We start from the raw sequence: 17188 nt of genomic DNA on the forward strand, positions 1-17188 counted from the left end.
TGTTCTTTGGAACTCTGAATTCAAATGGGTATATCTTTCCTTTTCTCCTTTGCTTTTCACTTCCCTTCTTTTCACAGCTATTTATAAGGCCTTCTCAGACAGCCATTTTGCTTTTTTGTATTTATTTTTCTCGGGGATGGTCTTGATTCCTTTCTCCTGTGCGATGTCACAAACCTCCATCCATAGTTCATCAGGCACTCTATCTATCAGATGCTTTAACCTCTGAGCCACCAGGGAAGCCCATCTATCAGATCTAGTCCCTTAAATCTATTTCTCACTTCCACTGTATAGTCATAAGGGATTTGATTTAGGTCATACCTGAATGGTCTAGTGGTTTTCTCCACTTTCTTCAATTTCAGTCTGAATTTGGCAATAAGGAGTTCACGATCTGAGCCACAGTCAGCTCCTGGTCTTGTTTTTGCTGACTGTATAAAGCTTCTCCATCTTTGGCTGCTAAGAATATAATCAATCTGATTTCAGTGTTGACCATCTGGTGATGTCCATGTGTAGAGTCTTCTCTTATGCTGTTGGAAGAGGGTGCTATGACCAGTGTATTCTCTTGGCAGAACTCTATTAGCCTTTGCCCTGCTTCATTCTGTACTCCAAGGCCAAATTTACCTGTTACTCCAGGTGTTTGACTTCTTACTTTTGCATTCCAGTCCCCTATAATGAAATCTTTTTTGGGTGTTAGTTCTAGAAGGTCTTGTAGGTCTTCATGGAACTGTTCAACTTCAGCATTACTGGTCGGGGCATAAACTTGGATTACTGTGATATTGAATGGTTTGCCTTGGAAACGAACACAGATCATTCTGTCATTTTTGAGACTGCATCTTATTCAGATTTGTGCTGTCCAACACTGTAGCCACTACATGTATTAATTTAAATTAAATAAAATTTAAAATTTAGCTCCAGCATCCTGCACATTACACATACTCAGTAGCCACATCAGATTGATAGCTACCAAACAGCACAATGTAGATGCTGAACATTTCCATCATCATATAAGGGTCCACTGGACAGAGCTGGTCTACATTCATACATGTTAGACAGTTCATAATAAAAATCCACAAAGAAGAATTAAAGCTTGCAGAACCTATGAAGAGTGAAGGAAATAAAACTAATGTGAGTGAAGGACAACATACAGTTTCAAAATCGACACCTCTTTACTTTCTGATTGGATGGTCAGATCTTTACCTTTTCCCAGAAATATCCTCCATACACACACAAAACAAAAAAAAAAAAACACAAGAGGAACAAACTTCCTACTGTCTTTTCTATACATCATTTCACTTCCTTTTGGAATATTTTAATGTGTAGTATAGGAAAAGCCATGATTTTATTTTATGAGAATAAAGCTACTCTTGACAACTACTCTGTAAAAGTGAACCCTGTTTTCAGACCTTGGGCTTTGATGACCATGATCCTCCGCTGCAGGTCAATGAAGGGCTGGATCAGGCAGAGCCGGGGCTCCTGTTTCTGACTCAGGCAAATGCCGTTGTGATTCACAACCATCCAGCTTCGGTCATACAGCAGCCCTTGACTTCCTAGAGGCCACCTGATCACCTAAAAAAAAAAGTCAGTGTATTTTAAGCCAGCATTCCTCAAAAATGATCTTCTCATTTATTGCACAGGGGCTGCACAGATGCAGATGGGCTTCAGGAATTCAGCACAGACTTTTAAAGGACGAAAGGGTGGAGGAGAAGGAAACAAAGAAGACAGGGACTTTCCTGGTGGCCCTGGTGGATTAAGAATCCACCTTGAAATGCAAGAGATGCAGGTACGATCCCTCGTGAAGGAACTAAGATCCCATGTGCCTCCAAACAGCTAAGCCCTTGCACCTCAACTACTGAACCCTCACTCTGGAGCCATCATGCCACAACTCGAATGCCTGCAAACCACAATTACTGAGCCTGAGCACCTGCCAGGAGTACAGAGTCCATGTGTCTGTATGCTCAGTCATGTCCAACTCTTTAAGACCTCACAGACTGTAACCTGCCAGGCTCCTCTATCCATAGAATTCTCCAGGCAAGAATACTGGAGTGGCTTGACATTTCCTTCTCTGGGGGATCTTCCCGACCCAGGAATCAAATCCACGTCTCTGGTGTCTCCTGCATTGGCAGGCAGATTCTTTACCACTAGTGCCACCTGGGAAGCTCATGTGCTGCAACCAAAGATGCCACATCACCCAGCAGAGAACTCGTGTGCCTCAACTAAAACCTGACACAGCCAAATAAACAAACATTTAAAAAAGAAGAAGCCAATGCAAAGGAGACTACGGGATCAAGGGACCTTCCATTTACCCTCCAGATCCAGTTTCCATCCTTGTCCACTTCAGTGTGCTTTTTGCGTGGGTAATACGTGTGCCTAGCAGGGACGCGGAGAGCAGGTCTCTGCCCACCCTGTGTTCCACTTCCCTCCCCACAGGTCTCTGCTGCTCCCACTGTCTGTGTGTCCTTCCATAGCGGTGGGTGCCTGAACAGGTATATCCCCATAATACAAACTTGTTTCTTGCACAAATGGTGGCTCCACTGAAATGGTCACTGAGCTGACCCATTTTAAGTGTATAAAATATGTATATTCCTCAATGCTTCATATTTATACAAAATTAAAATACAAATTATGCCCAGTGCCCAGATCTTGCACTTAATACCATTCTCCAACAAAAACAACCAGGACTTCTTGGAGAAACGGTTTATTCTAGCGCTGGGTCAGGAAATATACAAGATGAGCCAGGAGTACCTTGTAGTACTGGAAAAGTAAGGAAGTGCTCAGAAAACAAAATAAGGGAGGTACATGAAAGGGGTGCAGGAGTTAACTGAAAGCATGTCCAGTGGCAAAAAAAAAAAAAACAAAAAACCCAAACATTTGAATGACAACAACAATAATAATAACATAATATTGGATTGGGCTTCCCTGGTGACTCAGATGGTAAAGAATCTGCCAGCAGTGCAGGAGACCAGGGTTCAATCCCTGGGTCGGGAAGATCCCCTGGAGAAGGGAATGGCAACCCACTCCAGTATTCTCCCTTGGAGAATGATGGGCTACAGTCCATGGGGTCGCAAAGCCTCAGATACGACAGTGACTAACATATATATATAGAGTATTGGATTATAACCTAAAATATAAACTAAATACCCATGAGTCCATACTGATATAAATAAATGATTAAATAGAAAGGTCAACTCTCTCATATAGAAGAATTCCAAATTATTAATGTAGATGGTCCCCTCTCAAGAAGGTAGAACATAACTCCTTACCCATTAAATATGGGCTATGCTTAGTCACTTCCCTCTAAAGGGCACAGTATGGGAATGGGTGGAGGGGAACCGAACAGTGAAGAACGCTGGCAAACACTATGAGACCCAGGTTAACATCAGTAGTGATAAGCCACAATGATACTATGTATCCTGACATGATATGATGAGAACTTTATCTCTGGGGTCCTCCTGCCATAAAACCCCAAACCCCAGTCTAATCCCCAGAAAGACATCAGGCAAAAACAAACTGATGGATATTCTAATAAATACCTGACCAGTATTCCTTAACACAATCAAGGTTCTGAAAATAGGGAAAGTCTAAGAAACTGGTACAGCCCCAGAGGAGCCTAAGGAGACACGAGAGCTAAATGTAACGTGGTGTTCTAGATGGGATCCAGAACACAAAAAGCACATTAGGGGGAAAATAATGAAATATCAATAGTGTGAGACTAGGTCTTTGCAGTTTTGTCCACAGGTTACACCCACTGTTTTCAGCACTGCCTGCTGTTAAAGAAGGGTGTACACCACCCACTGCTTTCGAAATGGTATTATGATTAAGAGACCAACATTCTTGCACAACTGAGCAAGAATCAATTCCACCCTTCTGTTTTCCTCTGAGCACCCAAGTCAACCACCCAAAGGAGTCTGAAAACTTCCAATCCGGGGTAATGATGAAAGGGAAGAATATTTAATCGGGGGCACTTTGGGGTGAGTCCTCGAGGGAGGGACCTGGGTAAAGATGGAGGCTTCAAGGGGAGGAAGTGAAGGAGAGGAACTTCCGGCCTGGGGTGAGTGCGGCGCAGATCTCAAGGAGGAACAATGTGAAGGGAAACTGCTCCTGCAGCCCGGGGAGCCCTGTACCCAGGAAGCAGAAACGCGGTGCAGCGGTGGGTGGGGGATAGGCACTCGGAGGACTGACAAGCCTGACGCTTACATCTCACCTCTGACAGTTATCGGCTTTGGACAACTTACCACCTTCCTGAGCCTTGGCCCTGTCATGTATTATATAAAATGAACATTATTGTGGTTGGATTAGGTGAAAACCAAAACAGTGCATAAAATGTAAAGCAACTGAATATAACAGGTGACCCACAGATGTCAACCCCTTTACTCTGCCCTTCACTTGCCTTGTGTATCAGACATCCTCTCCCACAGACCATGGCTGCTCCTGCTGGCAGAGCCATCAAGTTCAGCAATATTAGGGGCCAAGCCCAGAATCCAACACTAAGTCACTCTTTCTTTCGGAAAATGTGTTTTGAATTACAAATAACTTTTTAGAAGACAATCTATTATTGGGTGGCATTTCTCCATGGATCTCTCATTTCTGCATGTCTGGCAGTGGCACCCCACTCCAGTCCTCTTGCCTGGAAAATCCCATGGGTGGAGGAGCCTGGTGGGCTGCAGTCCATGGGGTTGCTAAGAGTCGGGCACGACTGAGTGACTTCACTTTCACTTTTCACTTTCATGCACTGGAGAAGGAAATGGCAACCCACTCCAGTGTTCTTGCCTGGAGAATCCCAGGGACGGGGGAGCCTGGTGGGCTGCCGTCTATGGAGTCACACAGAGTCGGACACGACTGAAGTGACTTAGCAGCAGCAGCAGCAGCTTTAACAAGCAGAAGCACCAACTGTCCTCTGTTCCAGACTCTCCTGTCAAGGATGTCTGTATAGTGAACAGCTCTACAACCCTCTGGAGTAGAGGGCAAGTTTGCTCACAGCCCAGTATCACAAACGTATCAGCTCCTCCCTGATTGAGGACTACACAGCTTGACTGGCATCCTATTATGAAAGAGGTTTCCTGAGTTAGGGGGCTTCCAAATATGAACAGAGCATCCACCTGGACCCCTCTGGACCCTTTCTTTGGACTTGGGGGGAAAGAAAAGCAATACAAACATGAAGCTCTTGCTACCTGAAGGCTGTTAGTAACAGCCTTTTCTCTCTGACTCAGGAATCTCATCTTCCCCTGTCCCCCAGCATGCGAGATCCTAAAGCTGAATCCCCCGCTTTGGAAATGCAGAGTCTTCACCTCTGGACCACCAGGGAAGCCCCATGGAATCTCATGTCTCTTGTCAGCATCCAAGACACTGAGGCAGGCTGGGTTGTGAGCTTGCTAGGAGGCCAAAGTCTCAGGCCCATTGCTGTTCCTTACACCCACTTGTTGGAACATGTCTATCATTTTCTATCCTTTGATTTCCCACCTAAACATTGAGTTTACTGGCTTCTGCCTTCCTTCTTCCTCTTTGTCTAGGGCAAGCTTTCAGCCACCATGTCTGTGTTGGCATGCGAAGGGTAAGCTTTTCAGCTGTTGCAGCTGGGGGCTGGGTTACGGAAGGATTTGAGCAAATAAGTATTCACTGAGGGCAATGGGGGCAGAAGGCAATGGCACCCCACTCCAGTACTCTTGCCTGGAAAATCCCATGGACGGAGGAGCCTGGTAGGCTGCAGTCCATGGGGTTGCCGCAAGTCAGACACGACTGAACGACTTCACTTTCACTTTTCACTTTCATACATTGGAGAAGGAAATGGCAACCCACTCCAGTGTTCTTGCCTGGAGAATCCCAGAGACGGGGGAGCCTGGTGGGCTGCTGTCTATGGGGTCGCACAGAGTCGGACACAACTGAAGCGACTTAGCAGCAGCAGCAGCAGCAGCAGAGGGCAAGGGGAGCTAGGTTTCTCACAGGATTTACAAGTGCAGGGGAAGGCTAAATAAACCCTGTAGTGTTGGATTGGAATTGGAGATATCAGTGTGAAATCATGGCTATGAATGGATAGACAGATAAATGATAGGTAGACAGACAGAGAGAGAGATAGATGTGTGTGTGTGTGTGTGTGTGTGTGTTGTAAAGTTATCTGTTTCCCTCCTGAGACACTGCCCTCCATGAGGAAAGGAAGCATTTCCATTTTGTTCATCACTGCACACAGGTACAGGCCCAGCAGGTGGCAAGTACTCAGTGTATAGTTTCTGAATGAGCAGACAGACGGAAGACTTTTAGCAAAATATGAAACCTTACTGAATCTCAGTGTCTTCATCTGTAAAATGGGTCACTGATTCCTGCTGTGTTTCTGCAGCACGGCTATTCTACAGGACATGACTCATCTGAGAAAACAGCGTCCTGACACTCCTCACCTGCCTGCATTCAAGAGTGGAAAAGAACTTGCTTGTTCGTGGTCTCAGACTGGAGGACAGTCTCCTTCAGCATGGAATATCCAATGAGGAGCTAGGGAGCCTGTGATCCCAGAGGCTAAGGAGGTTGGGACTTCACCTGGGACTTGGGACACACACATATCATAGAAAGACAGTCTCATAGGAAGTTCGGCCACTGCAGGAGGGGTCAGGACCAGTTGGCCAACCAAGGCAAGCACTCCCATCTCCCAGGTAGGGTGACTGCCAGGCCAGCTTGTTTGCAGACATTATGTAGTTCACCTACACAGGGAGAGCTAAGAAGACAGGCTCAGGACAGTGTGGACCCAAGGAGTCAGTAGACCTGGGTTCAAATCCTTTCCCTATCATTTATTAGGAGGTCATAACCTAGGCAGAGTGCTTAACCTCAATAACCCCAAGGCTCCATATCTATACAATAGAGATGATATTATCTAGCACCTCATATTATCGTTTTGATGATCAAATGAACCAAAGTATGTAAAACGCTTCTGCATAAAAGTTACATTCATAACTATCAACAGTAACTAGGCAGTCACAACCAGAAACAGGGTCCCCTCAGGGATTCCCGTAAGCAGAATCATGGTCAAAAGTTAGCTCAAACCAAGAAAGGCAGAATGAGGACTTCTCTGGTGGAGCAGTGGATAAGAACCTGCTACCAGAGGAAGATAAACTTTCAAACTCATTCTATGAGGCCACCATCACCCTAATACCAAAACCTGACAAAGATCCCACAAAAAAAGAAAACTACAGGCCAATATCACTGATGAACATAGATGCAAAAATCCTTAACAAAATTTTAGCAATCAGAATCCAAGAACACATTAAAAAGATCATACACCATGACCAAGTGGGCTTTATCCCAGGGATGCAAGGATTCTTCAATATCCGCAAATCAATCAATGTAATACACCACATTAACAAATTGAAAAATAAAAACAATATGATTATCTCAATAGATTCAGAGAAAGCCTTTGACAAAATTCAACATCTATTTATGATAAAAACTCTCCAGAAAGCAGGAATAGAAGGAGCATACCTCAACATAATAAAAGCTATATATTACAAACCCACAGCAAACATTATCCTCAATGGTGAAAAATTGAAAGCATTTCCTCTAAAGTCAGGAACAAGACAAGGGTGCCCACTTTCACCATTACTATTCAACATAGTTTTGGAAGTTTTGGCCACAGCAATCAGAGCAGAAAAAGAAATAAAAGGAATCCAAATTGGAAAAGAAGAAGTAAAACTCTCACTGTTTGCAGATGACATGATCCTTTTCATAGAAAACTCTAAAGACTCCACCAGAAAATTACCAGAACTAATCAATGACTACAGTAAAGTTGCAGGATATAAAATCAACACACAGAAATCCCTTGCATTCCTATACACTAATAATGAGAAAACAGAAAGAGAAATTAAGGAAACAATTCCATTCACCATTGCAACGGAAAGTATAAAATACTTAGGAATATATCTACCTAAAGAAACTAAAGACCTATATATAGAAAACTATAAAACACTGGTGAAAGAAATCAAAGAGGACACTAATAGATGGAGAAATATACCATGTTCATGGATTGGAAGAATCAATATAGTGAAAATGAGTATACTACCCAAAGCAATTTATAGATTCAATGCAATCCCTATCAAGCTACCAACGGTATTCTTCACAGAGCTAGAACAAATAATTTCACAATTTGTATGGAAATACAAAAACCTCGAATAACCAAAGCTATCTTGAGAAAGAAGAATGGAACTGGAGGAATCAACCTACCTGACCTCAGGCTCTACTACAAAGCCACAGTCATCAAGACAGTATGGTATTGGCACCAAGACAGAAATATTGATCAATGGAACAAAATAGAAAGCCCAGAGATAAATCCACGCACATATGGACACCTTATCTTTGACAAAGGAGGCAAGAATATACAATGGATTAAAGACAATCTCTTTAACAAGTGGTGCTGGGAAAACTGGTCAACCACTTGTAAAAGAATGAAACTAGAACACTTTCTAACACCATACACAAAAATAAACTCAAAATGGATTAAAGATCTAAACATAAGACCAGAAACTATAAAACTCCTAGAGGAGAACATAGGCAAAACACTCTCTGACATACATCACAGCAGGATCTCTATGACCCACGTCCCAGAATATTGGAAATAAAAGCAAAAATAAACAAATGGGACCTAATTAAACTTAAAAGCTTCTGCACAACAAAGGAAACTATTAGCAAGGTGAAAAGACAGCCTTCAGAATGGGAGAAAATAATGGTAAATGAAGCTACTGACAAACAACTAATCTCAAAAATATACAAGCAACTCCTACAGCTCAATTCCAGAAAAATAAAATGACCCAATCAAAAAATGAGCCAAATAACTAAATAGACATTTCTCCAAAGAAGACATACAGATGGCTAACAAACACATGAAAAGATGCTCAACATCACTCATTATCAGAGAAATGCAAATCAAAACCACTATGGGGTACCATTTCATGCCAGTCAGAATGGCTGCGATCCAAAAGTCTACAAGCAATAAATGCTGGAGAGGGTGTGGAGAAAAGGTAACCCTCTTACACTGTTGGTGGGAATGCAGACTAGTACGGCCACTATGGAGAACAGTGTGGAGATTCCTTAAAAAGCTGGAAATAGAACTGCCTTATGATCCAGCAATCCCACTGCTGGGCATACACACTGAGGAAACCAGAATTGAAAGAGACACGTGTACCCCAATGTTCATCGCAGCACTGTTTATAATAGCCAGGACATGGAAGCAACCTAGATGCCCATCAGCAGATGAATGGATAAGAAAGCTGTGGTACATATACACAATGGAGTATTACTCAGCCATTAAAAAGAATACATTTGAATCAGTCCTAATGAGATGGATGAAACTGGAGCCTATTATACAGAGTGAAGTAAGCCAGAAAGAAAAACACCAATGCAGTATACTAATACATATATATGGAATTTAGAAAGATGATAACAATAACCCTGTATACGAGACAGCAAAAGAGACACTGATGTATAGAACAGTCTTTTGGACTCTGTGGGAGAGGGAGAGGGTGGGATGATTTGGGAGAATGGCATTGAAATACGTATAATATCATATATAGAACGAGTCGCCAGTCCAGGTTCGATGCACGATACTGGATGCTTGGGGCTGGTGCACTGGGACGACCCAGAGGGATGGTATGGGGAGGGAGGAGGGAGGAGGGTTCAGGATGGGGAACACATGTATACCTGTGGCAGATTCATTTCGATGTTTGGCAAAACCAATACAATACTGTAAAGTTTAAAAATAAAATTTAAAAAAATATATTCAAGATCCAAAAAAAAAAAAAAAAAGAACCTGCTACCAACCCGGGGGACACGGGTCCGAGAAAATCCCACATGCTGCAAAGCCACTGAACCCATGGGTCACAACTACTCAGTCTGTGCTCCAGAGCCTGGGAACTGTAACCACTGAGCTTGGGTGCTGCAGGTACTGAAGGTTTGATTTTCTGCATGCTTCCCTTCACTTCCTGAACTTTTTTTCTTTGCTTTATCAAAAAATATTAAAAAATAAAGACAAAAGAAGCAATCTCTTTAGCTGCCACTGAAACCCTTACCTCAAATGCTGCACAGGACTTGATTGGGTAGAGGAAAAGGTTGGTGATGACGTGTGACCTGAGGTCCCCATCTGGGACATCAGCAGCTTTCTCTGAAGTGGTCTGCTGGGTTCCAGTGGCCTCCAGCAGGGGCGGACACAGACCCTCTGCGTCCACAGCGGTGGGTGAGTTGTTCCAAACCCCGGAGTGTGGGGAAGTGTCTTCCTGAGGTGAGGAGCTACCTCTGGCGCGGGCGGCAGGCACGGCGTTCTGAGCCTCGCTGTCTTCTGGTGGGGCTCCAGCCTCCCCCGGGGTGGCCAGAGGGAGAGGCTGGCCATGAGACGAGTGCAGTCGGGTTGCTATGATGAACCTGAGGAAGGCCTGGGCATCCTCAAGCGTAGACATGTATCCAAAAGAAATCCTCACAGAGCCCGTCGGCTGCCCGTCTATGAGGTCCACATCGTCTCCGCAGACATGACCAGCCTAGGAGAAAGAAACAAGTCAGCCAGAGAGAATATGCCTCACGGATGGACCAGAAACCATTCTGTAAAACAACGTTTATTGATAATAGAAGATAAAATGCACCCAGGAAAACAGAACTGCAACACTAAGAAGAGCTGCGTGCCTCAGGCATAGTTCCGCAAACCCAGGGCCCTGACTCCCTCTCCGGCCACCACGTGGCTCACTGTGGATGGGGACCTATACCAATCCCAAGGGGCCATTAAAACGTTTAAAAGACACAACACTGTAAATCAACTATAGTTCAATATAAATAAATAAATTTTTTTTTTTTAAGTTTAAAAGCAATTGTTCACATAAAGCATTAACCAGAGCCATATACACAATGCTGACCCACAGGGGCATCAATACAGACCGGAGTTTCAGAAGCACAGATGGGTCAGCTCCTTGGCCTACCCAGGGCTGAAGGGGGAGGAAAGCTTACTGGCCATGCCTTTTAGACTCTCTCAGGATCGAAGGGAGGCCTGTATCCTTTGCAGCTGCCTTTTGACAAAAGGGCAAAACAGAGATGCTGCCCCAAGGAACGACTGGCCCAAGCCCATAATGAAAGCCAAAGGCAGTACTAAGTGCCTGGCCGGGAAGTGGGGAAAGAAAAGCAAGAAGTCCCCAAGCCTCTCCAAGCCCCGCTGCCTGGTATTGATCACTGCTCCAGCGGCCTACCTCCCCAGAGCTGAACCCAAGTCAGATATCCAAAGAGATGGATCCATGGCATTCCTCGGGTTCAATATTATATCTGGAATTCCATTCATTTGTGTTCTAAGACTCCCTCTCACTTTTTAAGCAGAACACAGTTCATTGTTGGTTGGGATCTAATATATTCATTATTTAGTGGCAGCCAAAAGAAACAATTTATAAACTATTCTGATATAAATAAGGCTTTTTGCCACTCAAACTAGTCTTATGAAATGGTTCAAAATAAAACGTACCTTGAAGTGACAAACCACACCTCAGGGAAGTGGCAGGAAGGGTGAAAGAAAGTCAAGTCACTCAGTCTTGTCCGACTCTTTGCAACCCTGTGGACTGTAGCCTACCAGGCTCCTCCGTCCATGGGATTCTCCAGGCAAGAACACTGGAGTGGGTTGCCAATTCCTTCTCCAGGGGGTCTTCCTGAACCAGGGATTGAACCGGGGTCTCCCACATTGGAGGTAGACACTTTAACCTCTGAGCCACCAGGGAAGCCATGGCAGGAAGGGTGGGGACCTGAGAAATGCAGAAGCCCGCTGGAAAAGTTCCTCTCCTCACTCTGCCAAAGGATGAGCGACTTCTTAGCTTGCAGATTTCACTCTGGAAGGACTAAACGAGTTAAGGACCCTCTGCATGTATGAGCACATTTTCACATTGGCTTGTCCTCTGTTAAAAGTCATCTTCTGAATTAAAAAAAAAAAAAAGTCCTCTACTGCCTTTAAATTTTTGCCCTCAAACTAAAAAACGCCTGGCATAGAGTCACTATCTTGAAGCATTTGCTAATTTTGTTGACCCTTTTTTCTTTGCACGTTCACAGGGTGGGCTCAGAGAAATGAACCCGAAGACCAGCCCCCACTCCAGACACGGATCCAGCCTCTGGTCAAGATGAGGCATTAGCATTGGGTCTTGCTGGCCAGCGTTCGGGCCAGAGGGTCCAGTACCAACCTGAAGATGCTTCTTCACCATCTCATCACTTATCCCCAGGTGCCTCTGGCAGGCCCCAGTGTTACAGAAGCAGCCGGTTCGCACATGGATGTTGTGAAGGCTGGCCATTTTATCCACCTATGGGTTTAATATGACACAGAACTAGGGTTAGGAGTGTCCAGTTTTCCTCTGACTGCCTGGACTGAAAAGAGTTTCAGGTTCCATATTTGGGTCTCTCTTTCCTAACAGTAAAATTAAAATATGAGCTTGGAATTTTTCTCTAAAGTGCTATGATCCATCATGGGTTTACTAAATACATTTTATAAAATATTACTGATAATTAAAGCTTATCCAGTTGGGTAATTCCAGTTGAGCTATTTCAAATCCTGAAAGATGATGCTGTGAAAGTGCTGTACTCATTATGCCAGCAAATTTGGAAAACTCAGCAGTGGCCACAGGACTGGAAAAGGTCAGTTTTCATTCCAATCCCAAAGAAAGGCAATGCCAAAGAATGCTCAAACTACTGCACAATTGCACTCATCTCACACACTAGTAAAGTAATGCTTAACATTCTCCAAGCCAGGCTTCAGCAATATGTGAACCGTGAACTTCCTGATGTTCAAGATGGTTTTAGAAAAGGCAGAGGAACCAGAGATCAAATTGCCAACATCCACTGGATCATGGAAAAAGCAAGAGAGTTCCAGAAAAACATCTACTTCTGCTTTCTTGACTATGCCAAAGCCTTTGACTGTGTGGATCACAATAAACTGTGGAAAATTCTGAAAGAGATGGGAATACTAGACCACCTGACCTGCCTCTTGAGAAACCTATATGCAGATCAGGAAGCAACAGTTAGAACTGGACATGGAACAACAGACTGGTTCCAAATAGGAAAAGGAGTATGTCAAGGCTGTATATTGTCACCCTGCTTATTTAACTTATATGCAGAGTACATCATGAGAAACGCTGGGCTAGAAGCAGCACAAGCTGGAATTAAGATTGCCGGGAGAAATATCAATAATTTCAGATATGCAGATGACACCACCCTTATGGCAGAAAGTAAAAAGGAACTAAAAAGCCTCTTGATGAAAGTGAAAGTGGAGAGTGAAAAAGTTGGCTTAAAGCTCAACATTCAGAAAACGAAGATCATGGCATCTGGTCCCATCACTTTATGGCAAATAGATGGGGAAACTGGAAACAGTGTCAGACTTTATTTTTCTGGGCTCCAAAATCACTGCAGATGGTGACTGCAGCCATGAAATTAAAAGACGCTTACTCCTTGGAAGGAAAGTTATGACCAACCTAGATAGCATATTGAAAAGCAGAGATATTACTTTACCAACAAAGGTCCATCTAGTCAAGGCTATAGTTGTTCCAGTGGTCATGTATGGATGTGAGAGTTGGACTGTGAAGAAAGCTGAGCACCGAAGAATTGATGTTTTTGAACCGTGGTGTTGAAAAAGACTCGTGAGAGTCCCTTGGACTGCAAGGAGATCCAACCAGTCCATCCTAAAGGAGACCAATCCTGGATGTTCATTGGAAGGACTGATGCTGAGGCTGAAACTCCAACACTTTGGCCACCTCATGCGAAGAGTTAACTCATTGGAAAAGACTCTGATGCTGGGAGGGATTGGGGGCAGGAGGAGAAGGGGAAGACAGAGGATGAGATGGCTGGATGACATCACCCTTGATGCACATGAGTTTGGGTGAACTCCGGGAGTTGGTGATGGACAAGGAGGCCTGGCGTGCTGCGATTCATGGGGTCGCAAAGAGTTGGACACGACTGAGTGACTGAACTGAATTGAGTTGGGTAATAGATATATGCCTGCGAAAAGTGAAAAATATTACACCAAATTCCAAGTTGAGAGCTCACATTTAAAATCATCTGGTTTCTTAAATGAGCTGAAAATCTGTATAGACATTTTTCCAAAGAAGACATACAAATGCCAACAGGTGCATGAACACATGCTCAACATCACTAGTCATTAGGCAAATGTAAGTTAAAACTAAAATAAGATACCACCTCTCAAATATCTAGTATGTAGCATGTAATGTCACACCTGTTAGAAAGGCTATCATCAGAAAGACAACAAATAATAAGAGTTGGGGAGAACATGGAGAAAAGGGAACGCTGGTTCACTGTTGGTGGGAATGCGCACAGCAACTACGGAAAAGAACGAATTGCTGCATTTACCTGAAGGAAATGAAATCATTCTCTTGAAAAGAGATCTATACTCCCACGTTTACTGCTGACATGAAAACAATTTAAGCATCCATCAAAGGATTAATGGATAAAGAAAATGTGATGTATATAAACAAAACAGTGAAATATTGTTCAGCTATAAAAAAAGGGAATCCTGCCGTTTGTGACAAGGATGGATCTTGAGGGCTTTTGCTCAGTCATAATGAAATACGCTAAGACGTAAGTCAGACAAAGACAAATACTGTGTGCTCACACACATGGAATCAAATAAAAATTCTGAGAACAGATCGGTGGTTGCCAGGGGCAAGGGAGGGTAGGGTGTGGTGAAGGTGATCAAAAGATACAAACTTGTACAGATAAATAAGTCCTGGGGTTATAACATACAGCATGGTGACTATAGTTAACAATAGCGTATTATATACTTGAAAGTTGCTAAGAGAGTAAATCTTAAAAGTTGTCATCACAAGAAAAAAATTTTTATAACCATGTGTGGTGACAGATGTTAACTAAACTTGTAGAAATCATTTCCCAACGTATACATATATAGAATTACCGTGTTGTACACCTAAAACTAATACAATGTTATACATCAATTTGATCTCACGTGTTAAAAAAAGAATTTTAAGGAATTAATTTTTGAAAAAGAAGACCCCACAGGTTTCAAGTGAAATTCACAAGAATAAAATCTGAGTGTGGCTGGGATGTGGGGCAGCTCCTCAGTGTCCTTAGGCAAGACAGACCAGGACCATGTGCCCCGATCCCAGAGCAGGCCTTAGCAGAGCTACCACTCATAGGAGCCCTGCCTCGGCTCCCAGCCCAGACTACAAACATTACTATGTTGACACCGCATGCTACCGGTTTGCTTTTCATAATATCCTAGACTTTGGGTTCAATCACAGAACTGCAATTCAATCCAGAAGTTCCAAGTCTTTTTCCTCTCCTCTGGAAGCTGGACAGGTGATTCTTGCTCACAAGGCTCAAAGGTGAGCTGGCATGAGGGATGTTTGTGCCAGTTCCTCTGTTTGTGGGTCCAGGGTTCCATGCCCCCAAAGGCCTGGGGGCCCAGTGAGGGTCCTTAGCCCTGGTGACTCAGGCTAAACTCAGGGAAGTCCTCTAATTGCATTTGAGGAAACAAACACGACTGCCCGGCTGGGCAAGGCTTGGAGACTTTTCTTCCTGGGAAGAACATGCAGGGTGGCCAGAGACCTGCGTCTGCAGACACAGGTCACCACGCACAGGTCCGCCTGGCCGCCCTGCGGGGCGGTCACAACAGCAGTGCCTCCCACATGCCTTTGCAGAGACCACACTGTCGGCACTTTAGCCATCGCTCCGGGACTGTCAGAGTGTGAAGAAGCCATTTCTGCTGATGAAACCCAGCGATTCCCTGCTCTCTGTGGTGAGGCCTGGCGACCCCACTGGGTCTGGCCAACTCCACCTCCAGGGTCAGGTGACCTCCACTCAAGGGAAAGCCCCTAGGAAAGCTCCTCCCTCCCCGACCCCAGCTCCCACCAAGCTGAATTATAAGTCCCCTACGCTCACCCCTCTCCCAGACACAGTGCGTATGCACTATTCCAGCTGCCACAGCCACAAAATGAGCCACCCAGACACCATGGCATAAAACAACAACCATTGTATTGTGCTCATGGCTACAGGGCCTCAGATATTCAGAAGGGCCCAGAGATGGCTGATCTCATTTGGCAAGACTAGAAGGCTGGGAGTGACATGCCTGGGGTTAGAATTCCCTTGAGGTTCAGTTTCTCAAAGACAGGTCTGGCCTCGCTCAAACCAGGACAGTCACCAACATGCTTGCTTCTGGCTTCCTCACAGCATGGCTGCTCAGGGTATACCTCCTTCCACAGTAACCTGAGGCTCCGAAAGCGGATGCCCCAGGAAGCAATGCTGACGCTGCATGGGCTTTTCTGTAGCCTCCAAAGCCAAGCGGTGTCACCTTTGGGGGCATGCTGTTGAATGTGAGTGAGTCACAGACCCGCCAAGGCTCAAGGGGAAAAGACAGGGACCCCACCCAGAAAAGCAAGTGGGTGGAAGAGGCTGTTTTGGCCACAGTTGCCCTCCATTCTACTTTCTCATCACAACTTCATCTTTTCTCACCCTGAGACCTTTGGAATCCCACAGAGGCTTGGCCAGTGCCCAGCCGGGTGAAGGAGCTGGCTGCTGGAACAGGATGAGAGCTATATTCCCAGTACAATGGGGCACTTGCTTCATGCCAGCCCGACACTAAGGAGCTATATATTGTATCTCATTCAACCCTCATGACAAACTGTCATCAGGGTACATTCTTACCTCATTTCACAGAGACTTGGGGAGCTTACATTACCTCACCCAAGCTCAGAGAGCCAGTACAAGGCAGCCTGAATCTGAACCCACCCACTTAAAAACTGGGTAGACTGACTTCCACCAGAGGGGAAAATGAAATGAGGAGGTGCTTGTGTTTGTTCAGTTGCTCAGTCACGTCTGAGTCTCTGCGACCCTATGAACTGCAGCACACCAGGCTTCCCTGTCCATTACCAACTCCCAGAGCTTGCCCAAACTCATGTCCATGAGTCACTGATGTCACCCAATGAGGCACCACTGAAATGAGGAGGCCTGGATATCAAAAACAGGTACCCAAAAGCTTTTCACAGGAGGTGCAATTCCTTCACAAATCCCCTGAAAAAGAGACAGCCAGACCCAGCCATGATGCTGTATAATGTTTCCAAAGACCCTCTGAATCTCTGTGGAATTCCCACATGTGACAAAGACCAGGCAAACCCAGGATTCTCCTGAGCTGACACAGCTGGCCATGCCCCAGCTATGACCCCCACTCATGGGATGAGCTTCCTCTATA

General features: G+C 44.6%; 1 protein-coding gene across 4 annotated transcripts in view; it reads right to left on the reverse strand.

The window, feature by feature from the left end:
- The window catches only part of MOCOS (molybdenum cofactor sulfurase), a 60704-nt gene that overhangs the window by 23960 nt on the left and 19556 nt on the right, over positions 1–17188 (reverse strand). For all 4 annotated transcript variants that reach the window (XM_059880751.1, XM_024984178.2, XM_024984177.2 and 1 more), the window contains 3 exon segments: positions 12162–12278; positions 10035–10496; positions 1401–1563 (listed from right to left, as the gene is read on the reverse strand). In XM_059880751.1, coding sequence (XP_059736734.1) covers positions 1401–1563; positions 10035–10496; positions 12162–12278 — 742 coding nt within the window.

Source organism: Bos taurus, chromosome 24, assembly GCF_002263795.3.
Source record: "Bos taurus isolate L1 Dominette 01449 registration number 42190680 breed Hereford chromosome 24, ARS-UCD2.0, whole genome shotgun sequence".
In the NCBI taxonomy this organism is placed as follows: domain Eukaryota; kingdom Metazoa; phylum Chordata; class Mammalia; order Artiodactyla; family Bovidae; genus Bos; species Bos taurus.